At 32.7% G+C, this 15058-nt stretch overlaps 3 protein-coding genes across 6 annotated transcripts; all 3 read left to right on the plus strand.

Moving 5' to 3' along the window:
* Positions 1 to 776: 776 nt before the first annotated feature.
* LOC107001806 (inactive protein RESTRICTED TEV MOVEMENT 2-like) lies at positions 777 to 1658 on the plus strand. Of its 2 annotated transcripts, none has more exons than XM_015199768.2 (2): positions 777 to 979; positions 1278 to 1658. In XM_015199768.2, the coding sequence occupies exons 1-2, from the start codon at positions 889 to 891 to the stop codon at positions 1607 to 1609; spliced, it is 423 nt and encodes a 140-aa protein (XP_015055254.1). In that variant the 5' UTR covers positions 777 to 888; the 3' UTR covers positions 1610 to 1658. The 2 variants fall into 2 exon arrangements, with proteins under 2 accessions (XP_015055254.1, XP_015055255.1); XM_015199769.2 differs by having other exon boundaries at positions 863 to 979; positions 1286 to 1658.
* Positions 1659 to 3378: 1720 nt separating this feature from the next.
* LOC107002154 (binding partner of ACD11 1) lies at positions 3379 to 8665 on the plus strand. The gene is made up of 8 exons (XM_015200071.2): positions 3379 to 3520; positions 3596 to 3702; positions 3786 to 3861; positions 4742 to 4813; positions 4938 to 5000; positions 5760 to 6112; positions 7557 to 7680; positions 8263 to 8665. The coding sequence occupies exons 1-8, from the start codon at positions 3515 to 3517 to the stop codon at positions 8281 to 8283; spliced, it is 822 nt and encodes a 273-aa protein (XP_015055557.1). The 5' UTR covers positions 3379 to 3514; the 3' UTR covers positions 8284 to 8665.
* A 138-nt stretch (positions 8666 to 8803) lies between these two features.
* Positions 8804 to 14665, plus strand: LOC107002153 (calcium-dependent protein kinase 20-like). Of its 3 annotated transcripts, XR_003574822.1 has the most exons (9): positions 9212 to 9959; positions 10032 to 10175; positions 10255 to 10407; positions 11289 to 11404; positions 11787 to 11954; positions 12525 to 12749; positions 12917 to 13027; positions 14298 to 14357; positions 14468 to 14665. XR_003574822.1 is itself a non-coding variant. In XM_015200070.2 (8 exons), the coding sequence occupies exons 1-7, from the start codon at positions 9212 to 9214 to the stop codon at positions 12995 to 12997; spliced, it is 1635 nt and encodes a 544-aa protein (XP_015055556.1). In that variant the 5' UTR covers positions 8804 to 9211; the 3' UTR covers positions 12998 to 13027; positions 13172 to 13492. The 3 variants fall into 3 exon arrangements, 2 of the variants coding, with proteins under 2 accessions (XP_015055556.1, XP_015055554.1); XM_015200070.2 differs by lacking the exons at positions 14298 to 14357; positions 14468 to 14665 and adding an exon at positions 13172 to 13492 and having other exon boundaries at positions 8804 to 9959; XM_015200068.2 differs by lacking the exons at positions 14298 to 14357; positions 14468 to 14665 and adding an exon at positions 13207 to 13492.
* Positions 14666 to 15058: the final 393 nt, after the last annotated feature.

The raw sequence follows: 15058 nt of genomic DNA on the forward strand, positions 1-15058 counted from the left end.
ATATATATATATCTGTGTGATTTTCTAATTATTTGTATTTTGAACAATTTATAAAATTGCATATATACTAAAATTACAACTTGCTATTTTTATGTGTAAGTGTAGATGCGATTTATTCAATTTTATTATTGTTTATCGCCGTTTCAATTTTAAAAGTTGATATTTTGTCTTTTTTAAAAAAAAATTGAAAATTGACAAGGTAAGTAATTAATTTACTAAGATGACAATTATTTATCCTCAAATAATTTAAGTGAAAAAAAAGACAAACATGACAGCAAAATTGTTCTTCTCATAGATAATTAAAAGGCCACAAAAAAATAATATTGTCCTGTAATTATTTACCTTAACCCAATTATATAATAATTATAGGGTATAATTGAAAAAAAAGTATTTTGTAAAGTTTTCTACACACAAGATAATATAGGAAACAATGAACCAAACAATGAGAAGAAAAGCCTCTCTATTAATCCCTACATTTTAATTTCTGCATTATTAATCTTTCTATCAAGCGACTCCTTAAAATCTTCATTCACATATTTCACAATGTTGTCTCTTAAATTTTCAATAAATCCCTCTTAAAGTTGGAAAGAAGTGATTATGGAATTTTTCATTGCCTTGCAAAAAGGAAATCATCATGTGCTCTAAACAAGAATCTAGGAAAACCACAAATTAAAGAAACTCAAATGGAAAACCATCAAAACCAAAAAAGGAATCATTCCCTTGTCATGTTTTTGCTTCTTATTTTTTTTCTTATATAAAAACAATCATGTTTGCCCTATATATAAGAAGTGAATTTGAGAGTAGCACAACTTAAAAACCATGACATTTGGTATAATAGAAGCATAAATATATAAAACTACTATAGTAATTCAGAAGAAATACACTTACATGATGGAAAACAAATTACAAGGTCATTTTGAGCCAACTTGTGAGTGGCAACATCAAGATGGAGCTGATCTTCTCTTGGTCCATCTCCCAGGTAAATAATACAACACAATTAGTTACTACTCCAAAAAATTGTACCATATATACAAGTAAAACGATAAATAAAATAATATATTTTGAACACTTTAAACAAAATAATATGATATAGCTTTATGATTTCAGGCACCTTGAAAGAGTAATGATATATTGAAGTAGTATCTCCTTTTTTTCACTTTTTAAGAAAAGGAGGTTCACTTGAGCACTTGGATACACTGTGAAATTTCTGGCTCCGCCGTTTGATTAATTATCGCAATATATATCTTTCAATTTATTTATTTTTCTTTGCATTCAAGAATTCAAGGATAAAGAAGGATTGAAGGTACAAGTTAGCAATTGTGGAGTTGTAAAGATTTCAGGAGATGGACAAGCAAACCAAACAAGATTAAATTTTCTCAAAGAGATTCAATTAGGAAAGGATCATAATGTAGATGCAATAAAGGCCAAATTTGAGAAGGGTGTTCTCAAAATTACACTGCCAAAGAAGAATACAAATGAAGTATCAAATAAATCAAGATTCAAGAAAGTCAAAAAAGTGGCCTTGGGTGTTGTAGCTATCGTGGTTGTAGTTTCTGCTTTCTCAGGATTTGCTTACTACATTTATAGGTCTACAATTGTTAAAGACTAATATAATTGAAATTACTCCTATTTCTATAACATTATTATTATTATTATAATTAAGAGTATGCATGATACAATGGAAATATTAAAGAGGTCCATAACATATTCCAATATTTTACTATTCCTGCTCTATTTCTCTTTCATCCCAATGAGTTGCTTTCTGTTTATTACACAAATAAGATTTAAACATTTGAAAGAGAAGAAAAAAAAACACACTAAAATAATTAATTACAATCCTTCAGTTTTTGGTGTGCACAAGTAGACACTTTAGTTTGTTTATAATTAGACAAATAAATATACTTGTCCTACGTGATATAATGTAATGCACATATGACGTTATTAGTAAACAAAATTATCATGTAGGATATATCGATAGAACGATTGTGCTTATTTGTTTAATTTTTATATAATCTTAAGTGTCGACTTATGCATAATCAAAATTAAATGACGTAAATACAAATTTAAACTAAATTAAAGAAAATGTTTATATATATATATATAGGTGAAACTAGAAACATTGACTTAAAAAGAAAAATAATTAGAAATGGATGTCATACATGTTGATTAAACTATTCAAAGTTGCTTGCAATGTATTTTTGTGTAGTATGATAGAAAAAAGTGGCAAGTCTCATGGCAGGAGAGAAGGGGGAAACTAATAAAGGAACATTGACAAAAACAAGAAAAGAATTTATTAAACAAGATTTATGCCAGCTTTTACCATTAAACATATACCCCCTCTGTCTTATCTTTATATTTTTTATATATATATTAACATAAATATGTTTTTGACATGATTAAATATTCTCTTGATAGTTGTCTGTAGCTTTTTATCTATTTTAATTGAACTGTCCTGTTCTTAGCTTGGTTCTTGCTTAATGAGTCCCTAATTTGTTTTTAAATTGGATTAAGCGGCAATAAAAAGATCATGATGTTCTTGTCCTTCAATACCGATGGTTAACTATAATAGGGCTGAAATGCTCTTTTTTATCATATGTGGATTATTTTATTTATTACTAGGATAGCAAACTTGTCTTTTATTTCTTTAAAATTTAAATTAACTATTACTTAATTAAAAAATCAATTGTAATTTAATTAAAGAAAAAAAATTAAAATATGTTATTAAATTTTCAAAAAAGACTTATTTATGTCATCTGTTAAAAGTTTGACTCATTTATGACATTATCGAATAAAGAAAAAGTTCATGTCATTATTTTTTAACAATGACTTTTACAAAACGATTTTCGATAATTCGACCACGTCATCAATTTAATTAATAAATAAATAAATAAATAATTAATTGAATTTTTATTCAAAATTTTAATTTTTTATTAAAAAAATTAATGACGTTGCCAATTATAATTCGGTCACATCATCAAATTTTTAAATAAAAAAAATTAGATCAATTTTTTTTCAGAATTATGATTTTTTTATTTAAAAAATTGGTGACGTGATCGAATTACAATTGGACACGTGTCAAAAATAGTTTTACAAAATCACTATTAAAAAAATAATAACATGAATGATTATTTTCTTAAATGATAATGATATAAATAAATCAAACTTTTAATAAATAACATAAATAAAATTTTTTTCAAATTTCAATTACATATTTGAACGATTACATATTTGAGCATTTTCCCTGGATTAAAAAGACGTAGATATATGCCTAATACAGTCCACATTGAGCTGACCGCAGGCGGAATCTTCAATAATTAGCAAAGCGACAGTGATGAATGTCAAAGCCGATATTTAAGGGAAAAAGGAAGGGTATTTTCGTTAATATTCTTCCAAATACAAATACAAATACAACTACAACAGTTACATTTCTCAGCTGTCACATTTATATCTTCTCCTCTTCCACTCAGGCTCACAAGCAAAACAAAGCTGAGAGATACGGATTTCAAACTCAATAATGCAGGTGCGTTCTCCCTTTTTCTTCAACTGTTATCTCTTTCTCTTCTCTCAGTGATGAATTGATTTTTTGTACTTTCAGGAGGTAAGAACAGTACGAGTAGGTAATGTATCAGATCTGGCAGCTGAGAGAGAGGTTCGCGAGTTCTTCTCGTTTTCCGGCGAGATTGACCACATTGAGATTCGCCGGTCAGTAGTTTCACTGGTATTTGAGTTTTGGATAATATATATTTGAGCTTAATTATTTCACTGATTTTTGCTGTTGAGTGCAGAGAACAAGGACAATCCAAGACTGCCTTTGTTACATTTAAAGATCCGAAAGCGCTTGAAATTGCTTTGTTGTTGTCGGTAATTTTACTCTTTTTTTTTTCCGAAGTAATGCTATTTCTAGTCTCTATTTGCATAACCGTGTATGCTTTTATCATCCAAGCGATTCCTACTTCCTATGCACTGTGGTCGAGAATTACAGAATCAGCTACATGTAACTCTTTATAATTACAATTGTTTGTAACTCGGGGAAAGGATAAAAAAACATGCTATAATCTGTTAAACTACAATGGAATGCAATTTTAGTTGAAACTTAATTATTAAATCATGTTTTTTGTTGGTGGAGTAAAATATTTAGCAGCATCATAGGAAGACAGTGTGTAGGAGTGGAATAAACTCACAGAAATTTAAGGGGTGAAGGAACTAGGAAATAAATTGAAGACTCTGTTTTCTTTAGCTAATCGTTTGTCTGATGGAGAAAAAAGTATAGGTAGATTTTAACGTTAAACATGAAATATGGGCTCAACTATACAGCATGTATTTTTCAGCACTTCTTTTGGTAATTGAAGGGTTAACAATTTTTCCAACTGTTACATGTATCTTTTTGGGTTTAAAAATAACCTGATGATATTAGAAATGTTTGATTTAACTTAAATCTTGATGAAATATAATGAGTGTATATATAGTTACATCCTCTCCTAATCTGCTTTAGCGTTTGGCCAGTGACTGATGAGGCATACTTGACAATGTTCCTATTGATTGACTTATTCAATACACAGAATGAACGAATGATTCTCCTAGTTTTAAATTACTACAGTACATCAAATTTTGATATGCCATTGTTGTTTGAAGAATAATAAGCACATGGAAATTGGTTTTGTGTGTATATATAGTTACTGCTACTGCTTTGTTGAATTGTTTGCTTGTGAGAAGTACCCTTCTGATTCTACTCATTTTGCAGGGAGCAACCATAGTGGATCAGATTGTAAGTATAACGCAGGCAGAAGACTATGTTCCATCATCTGAGACTCGGGTAACTACATAGACAAGTGTGGAAGTGTTATCTCTATTCATATAATTGCAAATATCGGTTATTGAAGTATAAAAATTAGGAATATCTATATTAACAATTCATGTAGTCTACTCATTGCTTCCAGGAAGTCAGGATAGTTGATAATGCTGTGAATGTTGCTGGAGAAAGTTCTTCTCCGCTTGCTGAGGTAATATAGTAATCCCTCCTTCTCTCCCATTTTATGTGACACTTTTCGGATTTCGAGATTCAAATAAGTCTATCTTTGACCGTAAATTTTTCATAGATCTTTTAAACATTTTAAATTATCAATTGTTGAGACTTATAGTACTTTTTATGTAATTTACAAATATATAAATTCATTCAAAAGAATTAAAGATTCCATGCAAATTTTCGGTCAAACTTAAACTACTTGACTCTTGAAAAACGAAAAGTGCCACATAAATTGGGACAAAGGGAGTAAATCAAGTTGGTGGATAATTATTCCTTCAAGTTATTAAAAAGTTGGGCATCTTTTTTTATTTTTTGATGACAAGCGAAACCGGTCGCCGCTACCCTTTGGGTGCGCACGGGGTAAAATCCATGCTTCTATGCAATAGCTCGCAAACTACACAAGAGAGGTAACCCGCACTAGGCAAGCCTGGTGCGACCCTGCTTTCGCTGGCAAGGGGTTTGAACTTGAGACCTCCAACATGGAAGTCCCAAGCCCAAACCACTGGGCCACTTGGATATCTTTTGTCCACAAGAACATAAAAATTGTTGTCTCTATACAGATCATTTAGATATGGAAGAACCATTGCATGTATTTTGTGGTGTAGGATTCATGTATTATGATCTGCGCTTTGCAGGCATATATTTGTTTTCGACTGTGTACTTATTGTAGGCTCTTTTGGCTTTATAGTAATCTGCATTACTTGTATAATGTCTTGACACTTGTCTCCATAAGCAGGCCAAACCTACTTCTCCTAGCAATGGAAGGGTGAACGGGAAAGTATATATCAGTAAAGCCCAAGATGTTGTCTCAAATGTGTTGGCGAAAGGTTCAGCTATCAGACAAGATGCAATGAATAAAGCCAAGGCATTTGATGAGAAACATCAGCTAAGAGCCACTGCATCTGCCCGAGTCATTTCCTTTGACCGAAGAGTTGGGCTAACAGAAAAGCTTACGGTTGGAATTTCTGTTGTAAATGAGAAAGTTAAATCTGTTGATCAAAGGCTTCAAGTGTCAGATAAAACGATGGCTGCAGTTATGGCAGCAGAACGGAAATTGAATGACACAGGATCAGCGGTCAAATCAAGCAGGTCTGGATGCTTTAAAAATGTCTGTGATTCAAGTCTGTTTTTTAACAATACAGTTTTCTGTACTTGTTGCTGCAATTGGTTCTTAGAATTTCTAGAATATTACCTGCTCTCTTTTGTCCCTATCCGCTTCTATCTATTGAGATAATCTTCTAAGAGAATCTTGCTTGCTGTTAAGTGGCTATATGAGCTGAATTATCCTATATATTGAAGTAGAGAAAGGAAGGGAAAGTTTCAAAGTTCTATACTCTTGTTTGATTTGTTAAAAGAAGAGGAATTAAAGCAAAAAGGATGACCAGTTTTCCCCTTGGGGCCACTTATTTAAACCGAGACTTTGAGAGAAGGAATAGCACATATTTTCTTTTCCTTGCAACATTCTGATCGAAGTAAAGAAAAGAAAGAAAATGGAGTCCTTTCACATTCCATGTTTTTCCTCTTTATCATTTCCCTTTATGTACTCGGATTTACGCCTTATCTCATCGAACAGCAGAATTAAATTGCTTTATCATCAGTGTACATAGGATGTTTCTTGTTGATTGAACTTCTGAGAGAGTATTTGGCATTGAAATATTTTTTCTCATTGAACAGAAGATTAGATTGCTTTATGATCAATGTTGAACTGAATGACTTGTTGATTTGACATCTGAGAGAGCATTGGGCATTCATTTTTGTTTTTATTTTTTTGAATAGTTTCGAGTTTCATCACCTTGTTTACTGCTCCATTTTATGCAATATCTAGTATGCGGCCTCACAACATCTCCTTAAACATTTCCAAACTATTCATAAATTGTGGGTCCTGCTATCATAATCAATAGCTTTCCATTGGATAATTAAAATGAATACTTCAACTTTTACATTCTGCATAACTTGAGCTACTAATCCATTAAGTTGAAGTTGAAAATTAGGCTTGTTGCTCCTACTTGCTGAAGAAGTATTAAAGTTCAAAAACTTCAGTTGGTTGAGGCAAAGATTATCTTGATTTCATCTTTTTAATGAGCAACTTATAATGTGTATGACCACTCACTCCGCGTCCATTGTGCATTTTCCTTTAAAAGGAGAGAGACCAAGTACTAATCCATTAAGTTGAAGTTGAAAATTTGGCATGTTGCTCCTACTTGCTGAAGAAGTATTAAAGTTCAAAAACTTCAGTTGGTTGAGGAGGCGAAGATTTTCTTGATATCATCTTTTTAATGAGCAACTTATAATGTGTATGGCCACTCATTCTGTGTCCATTGTGCATTTTTCTTTAAAAGGAGAGAGACCAAGTACAGTGCATCTCTGAAGTAAAGATGGAATGAGGGGGAGAACTACCATGCTTTAAGATAGAATGTGCATGACCACTCATTTTGGTTTAAGCACTTGTACTCTAGCAAGCAAGCTAGCAAGCACAAAGTGTTACTATTATGTTACTAAAGCTCTACATTTCCATTATTTTGGAGGTGATCAGGTATGTTAATGCTGGAGCTGCCTGGCTGAATGGTGCTTTCAGTAAAGTAGCTAAGGCAGGGCAAGTTGCTGGTACAAAAACGAGAGAAAAATGGAATTTTGCATTGTCAAATTTGACAGCAAAGGTATGTTCTTCCTCACTTCTCTTTTCTCCCCAATGTATCTCTAAGTCTACCTTTTGACTTCTATCTATCAATTTGTATTCATTATTCTATTTGGCGTAGGTCACTAATGATGATAGAATAACAGATGAAAAGAAATATTACGATAGGTGGGATTAAAAAAATGAGTACCTTCAGCAAGAATCATGCTGCTACATATGTTCTCTTTGGTGCCCCCCAAAAAAATTAAGGAAGGTTGTTTTTGTTGTACTATTCTGGCTATAATTTATGGCCTGTAAAAATGTAAAAGTAAAACAAAACGAAGTGCAGGAAATCTGTTACTTGACATGCCTCTTTCATGTAACCAGAGGAAGAAATGAGAGAACAATTAGACTCTACGCAAGTCAGTAAAGAGCATATTTCTTAGACAACCTAAATACTTTTGCTTGGTAGGAATGTCTCTGTAACATTTTAAAATATAAACTCACAAAGTGCTATCCTGAACAGTTGCACCATGTTGGATGGCAAAGTGCTCCCCCGTCCCTCTTGCCATTTCTTTCTTTTGTAATTTTCCTGAAATACTGAAACTGAAGTTCCGTCTTGCAGGATCCTTCTATTGTTGCCTAGATCATAGACGAATGTATATTGGAGTTGCTAAGTTGCCTCTGTCAAATAGCTCGGGATTCCAATAACTATTTCCTTGCACATCTAGAAATTGGGATCTGGTATGCAGATCGTCTGTGTCAAATTCAAGCAAGTTTCATCTGTGATGTGATTTTTCTGATTGTTAATTTTTCTTCCCATTTTATTGTGGAATGTGGAGTGGTGTGGTGTGGTGAATACAACTATACGAGATTATGTAATTCTTTTGTTTGTAAGCCTTCAAATTCACGATAGTTAGGAGCTTGTATTGATATCATATCTTTCTTGGTGAGGCTGAATTTTATTAGAGAGATTTTAGACTCTTGATGTTTATATTACGATGACATACAGCATATATTCCACTCTTCGATAAGTTTATTCATATTAATCATTTCATGTTTTTGGTCAATTTACGAAAAATTAAACTTTCCTATAGACGATTACGAATTTATCTTCTAAATATGAAATTATTTTTGTAACATAATAATCAACTGTAAATGCATTTCTATTTTTGTAATTATTTTTGATTCTTTCCTTCCTGTTTATTATATACTGATGCAGGTTACTAGGTACCTTGTGAAAAGACCCCGTAATATATTACTAGATGTACATGTTTTGTCACAATTTGACATTATCCAAATTGAATTGAGCAAAATAGCATGTGAACCGTAATTATGTATTTACTACAAAACATAACGTATGCATGTAATTGCAATTGATTATACATCTCCCAGCCATCTCCTCACTCACACACCCCCAAAACCAAAAAAAAAATTAAAAAATTCCTCATTTCTTTCCCAATTTAATGTTATATTCATTGGTTTGTGGGGGGCATTTTTTGTTTCTACATTGTTATTGTTCATCAATATGGTCAAGATTTTGATATTCTGAGCAATATATATCTTATGTTTTGATGGGGAATACATGCTCCGGACCTACTTTGAACAAAGATTCAGCAGATTCATCAAAGACAGATGGAAAAGGTTCTGATTCTAATAATGTCCAGAACACCCCTCCTCCACATCTTCAGATACCTGGAGATCAGGATGAAAAATCAAAAAATTCCCAAAACGGTGACGACATTGTTGTGGAAGATGTCAAAAGAAATAAGTCTAGTAATCTGAAGCGAGTAATGAGTGCAGGCCTGCAAGTTGATACTGTTTTAGGACGAAAAACCGGAAATTTGAAAGATATTTATACTTTAGGAAGGAAATTAGGACAAGGACAATTTGGGACAACCTTTTTGTGTGTAGACAAAGCTCAACCAAAAGAATTTGCATGTAAATCAATTGCTAAAAGGAAGTTGACGACTGAAGAAGATGTCGAGGATGTAAGGAGGGAGATTCAGATAATGCATCACTTGGCAGGCCACCCTAGTGTTGTACAGATTGTTGGGGCTTATGAGGATGCTGTTGCTGTTCATGTTGTAATGGAGCTTTGTGCTGGTGGTGAACTTTTCGATAGGATTATAAAGAGAGGCCATTATTCTGAGAAGAAGGCTGCTGAACTTGCAAGAGTAATAGTAGGTGTTGTAGAAGCATGTCATTCACTCGGTGTTATGCATAGGGACCTCAAGCCTGAGAACTTCCTTTTTGTCAATGAGAAAGAGGAGTCCTCATTGAAGACCATCGACTTTGGATTATCTGTCTTCTTTAAACCAGGTACATTTACATATAATTGTTTAACTCTCATGATTCGTTAGATACATAAGTAGAGCGATCTTTTGCATCCAGGTGAAACATTCACAGATGTGGTTGGAAGCCCTTACTATGTAGCACCAGAAGTCCTGCGAAAGCGTTATGGTCCAGAATGTGATATTTGGAGTGCTGGAGTAATAATTTATATACTTCTTAGCGGTGTGCCTCCATTTTGGGATGGTGAGATTTTATTTCTATAATTCTAAGCTACCATCATATTGACCATGATGCCTAATGCACGTTGATGTTTTTCTATCAGAAACTGAGCAAGGAATATTTGAACAGATTGTAAAAGGGGAACTTGACTTAGTATCCGAACCTTGGCCAGCTATATCAGAAAGTGCCAAAGATCTAGTCAGAAAAATGCTTGTGAGGGAACCCAAAAAGCGGTTGACAGCTCATGAAGTTCTCTGTAAGATCTAACTCCAATCCTTTGTTCTCTTGACATCCTTTTCTATTTTTGAGTGTTTGGCTTGATACTTCTCATCCTTTATTCTCTGTGTTAATATGGTTATGCAGTCTGCTGTTTGACATACTTCTTAAATCATTCTTAGAGTTGAACATGATTAAGGTTGTGCTATTTGTTGCAGAAATGTTCTTTTACCTGTTAACCTCTTTTTCTTTTTCTTCCTTTTTTCCAACGTGAGATGAAGAAAGGCAGATAAAGTTCTAACGAGAGAAACGGTAGATGTCAAAAGAAAAATGTATTGAACACTGGATCTCGATAGCAGTCACAGTTTAGTAGCTTTTTCTCATTGTAGCATCCACAGAACTGTGGAGCAAGATATAGGTGACTCGCATGAGATAGAAAATAAAGTGAATTATAAAAATCAATATTTACTTGTACACTGCAAAGTATAAGTTTACTTAAAGGAAGAAGAACGATGGACCGAAGAACAACTCCTCTCAAGCTAACGTTTGTGAGACTTTGTTTTTAGTCTGCATTTTTGCCGAATTGTTGACAGGTCGGGATACATTATTGCAAGGCCTATGCTCCTAACAACGGTATCTGTATCATTAGCTAAGATATTGTGGAATATGAGGAAGGTTCTGGGCTTCTACTTGAGCTTTTTTGATGGATAGGTTAACAGAGATTCTGACCTTTTATTTGAGCTTCTTTGATGGATTGATGAACAGAGACTATGATATATATAGGGAAGATGTAACTATAAAAACATTAACGAATTGATAGAAAAGAAACAGATAAGTCCATTTGTCTGTCTTTATATATGGTTAAGAGTTCATTTGGATGCTCTTTGACTTGCAAGAAAAACTGTTTATTGTCTATTTCAGGTCACCCATGGGTCCGTGTAGGTGGAGTTGCTCCAGATAAGCCTCTTGATTCTGCTGTTCTTTCTCGTCTCAATCAATTTTCTGCAATGAATAAATTAAAGAAGATAGCAATCAGAGTAAGTTGTTTCAACTCTCGACACATTTGATCTGATCTTAGTGTAGTAGCACTATGTCTTATTTTGACGATAGAGAATCTTGAATAGAAACAATGTGAGAACTATATCTATTCTAAATTGGGAAGTGAAAAGGCTATCTTCTAGTGATTCTCCATTTCTCCGTAGTGATTTTAAAATGAGGAGCAGGAAAAGGATACCCTTGCATGTTACTGTTATCAACTATAACTAGGTTTTGTATTACTCCTCGAGGTAGTGTTAAGGTCTGCGTGCACTCTACCCTCTCAGACCCCACTTTGTGGGATTTCACTGGGTATGTTGTTGTTGCTGCTGTTGTATAGGTTTTGTATTATTATGCTTGACCAAGTACAGCTGTTTTGTTTAGGTTATTGCTGAAAATCTGTCTGGAGAGGAAATTGCAGGATTAAAGCAAATGTTCAAAATGATAGACGCGGATAACAGTGGACATATTACACTGGAGGAACTGAAAAAGGGTTTAGAAAAAGTTGGTTCCAAACTTAAGGATTCAGAAATAAACAGTTTAATGCAAGCGGTATGTAGAAGTTCCTTTTTCATTTTTGGTTTTTACCTTTTGTGTTCGATAACTTCCTTACTTTCTTTGACTCAGTATAACCTATTTTTTCCAAGGCATACTCAAAACCAAATCCAAACAATCACAGTTGTTTTCTGTTAATAAAAGCAAGACCAGAACAAAACATCAGAAATATTGATCTCTTAGTTGCATTATATAATGAAATTAGCAAAATCATATATATTAGTATTGAGTCGAGTACTCCAAACTTTTTATTAGAGGTTCTACAGCATAATACATATAAATCCCTTATGTGGTTGCTAAGACCAAAATAGAGAGACTCCTCTTACACAGAAGAGCTCTGCCTTTGCCGATTAGGACCAGATAACTGGTAAATAGAATCAAGAGCCTCTACTGTGAATGTTTAGAAACTTAGACTAAGAATACTACCAGAATAGTTATGTGAGATGTTTCTGGCTTCTGTCTTTCAGCTTCTTTGCTACAGTCTTTAACTGGAACAATCATATCTCGTATACAATACACCATCAAGTCTGATCCTTATTAAATAGCCTTCTCCATGGAAAAATGCAGGCAGATATGGATAATAGTGGTACCATTGACTATGGCGAGTTTATCGCTGCTATGCTTCATCTAAACAAAGTCCAGAAGGAGGATCACATGTATGCTGCTTTTTCATATTTTGATCAAGATGGTAGTGGATATATCACACAAGAAGAGCTCCAAAAGGCTTGTGAGAAGTTTGGTTTGAGCAATATTCCCATGGAAGAACTTATGCGTGAAGTTGATCAGGATAATGTATACTCGTCATATTCTAATCAAAATTTTGTTTCTAATATCATGAAAATTCATAGGATGCATGATTAATTGCAGGAACATAAATAAGAACATGACCATAATTATTGGGGAATAAAGAATGATCAAACTTCAAACTAATTAGCTTCATATTCTTATTCTTTCTCCAGGATGGGCGCATTGACTACAATGAATTTGTAGCAATGATGCAGGATACTGGTTTTGGTAAGAATGGCAACAAGAGAGTGTGAGCATTGGCATCCCAGAGGCCTTATAACCTGGTAAAACTTGATAGCAATCCTACCATATTGGTTCCTTTAGTATCATCATTACATAACATACACTTTTGTTTGCATAAATCTGTAAAAATTACTGCTAATTCTTGTGTTCCATCTTATATAGTCCTGAGCATCTTAATTTTTTAGGCTTGCTTGGCCCTTTGATCACAAAATTACTGCAGATATCATGGAAGCAGATTAGAACCTGTGTTTCTTTCACTCTTCAGTGCTACTGCTTTGCATAAAAAATGCATTTTCTGCAGAAGTAATGTGTGAGTCCAAGTCCAATGCTGTTCTTCTTACCTTTTGGTGTAGTCACAATATCAGTCCTGTACCCTCGTTTCACCTAATTAGATGATTTTGATGTGTACTACATTCATATTTTTGATGAAGTTTGATGTACATTACATTTTCTTCTCTTGTTAAAATTACATTACATTAATGCGTAGCGGCTTCTCTCTTTTGATATATCATCAGCGCGTGTGTTGTTATGTCACCCCCCGTCTCCTAAACTGCTACCTGAAAATGAGTAAAAGAACCAGTTTCTGCACTGCCATACCGGCCTTGGCAAAGATTTTTAATTTTGTCACTGCTTCCAATTTCTGTTATTTTTAAAGCTTATTAGACCTCTTGCTGTTATCAGCGTCATATGAAGATCACAAGGGTCGTAATGTGACGAGAATGGACTTCTCCGTAATGTAAGAGAAATGCAGAGTTGAGTTGAAAACCAGATGAAGACAAATTTAAAATGGCCAGTAAATCAGTATGAGTCGAGCTTATTTTCTAGTGTAGAGACAAGATAAATAGAGTAATATCACAAAATTTAAACCAACTAAAAGCTCCTAACCTCAGAGTTGAATTACCATTTTACCCTTCACTTAAATATTTTTTCTATTATTTAAAATGTATAAGTATTTTTAATAAATAATTAGATAATAAACTTTAAAGTAATAAAGTTATAATGAGAGATAAATAGTCATTCAAACAAATGAAGTTCAAACATTTCAAAACATCTCTTATTTAATTTTAAGTTAAAGAATTTGAAGAGTTCCATTGATAAAATTATATATCTGATTTTTCCAACAAAATATATTATTTTGATGTCTTCTCATGACAATAGCATGTGAATTGATTTATCTCACAAAATTCTTCTCCAAATTTTTCATGTTTCTTTTGTTCAATAAATTTTAGACATATATGTATATAGATAGAACTAATATTACATGTTTTGTTTCATTATTTTCATCGAAAATTTATGTTTTTAACGCAACAGGTGATAAATAATTATAGAGAGTTTTTCATTTGGACAAAAAGTCTGCTCAACACTCATGAGGTAAAAACAAACCTACTTGTGTGAGAAAGAATATGTATGTTGTTTCGTTAATTTATTAACGGTAAATTCTTGGAGAATATAGTATCTGAATTAGAATTTAATCATTTCAGTGCATTCGATGCATTCTTCAAGAAGGTTAAAGGCGTCATTGACATTTATTTGTTGTTTGGTAAGTATTATTTTTCATTTCAATGTTGCATATTTTTACTTAGTTCATTGTTTGTTACATTTAATTTTTCTATTGAAGGAAGGTAAATTGACTACTTTTTCTTGAATAATGGCAATGAAAAAGAAAATAAAAATTTTCATTTACATGTCTGATGTACAAATCTTCTTTTAAAGATTATGTTTGTTATAACAAGTTGATTATCATGTAGTGAATACTCTAGGTTATTGGATAAGAGAATTGAATAATTCATGTAATTAGTTTTTTCTCATAATTAAATCTACAAAAATTAGCATGCATTATATTTAATGTGTCTTTGGAATTTATAAATGATTTACTACTTGTATGAATATGAAATCATGGTGTGATTTCATATTTGTAAATAAATACCCCTAATAACGAAAGAAGAGGAAACATTGAAGAAGAAAAAGGGTAATACTAAATATTTTTATATTCTGCAACTTTATGTTTTTATTGATTAAATTTAGAACTTATTATTTCATTTATTCTATCTAGAAAAAAAAGTATTTGGATA

This window comes from Solanum pennellii, chromosome 10 (assembly GCF_001406875.1).
Source record: "Solanum pennellii chromosome 10, SPENNV200".
Classification (NCBI taxonomy): Eukaryota; Viridiplantae; Streptophyta; class Magnoliopsida; order Solanales; family Solanaceae; genus Solanum; species Solanum pennellii.

Coding starts and splice junctions, on each gene's coding strand:
- LOC107001806 (XM_015199768.2), top strand. CDS start 889: ATGATGGAAAACAAATTACAAGGTCATTTTGAGCCAACTTGTGAGTGG. Junction 980..1,277: donor TCTCTTGGTCCATCTCCCAG/GTAAATAATACA, acceptor TTTGCATTCAAG/AATTCAAGGATAAAGAAGGA.
- LOC107002154 (XM_015200071.2), top strand. Junction 3,703..3,785: donor GACCACATTGAGATTCGCCG/GTCAGTAGTTTC, acceptor TGTTGAGTGCAG/AGAACAAGGACAATCCAAGA. Junction 4,814..4,937: donor TTCCATCATCTGAGACTCGG/GTAACTACATAG, acceptor CATTGCTTCCAG/GAAGTCAGGATAGTTGATAA.
- LOC107002153 (XM_015200070.2), top strand. CDS start 9,212: ATGGGGAATACATGCTCCGGACCTACTTTGAACAAAGATTCAGCAGAT. Junction 10,408..11,288: donor GACAGCTCATGAAGTTCTCT/GTAAGATCTAAC, acceptor TGTCTATTTCAG/GTCACCCATGGGTCCGTGTA. Junction 11,405..11,786: donor TAAAGAAGATAGCAATCAGA/GTAAGTTGTTTC, acceptor TGTTTTGTTTAG/GTTATTGCTGAAAATCTGTC.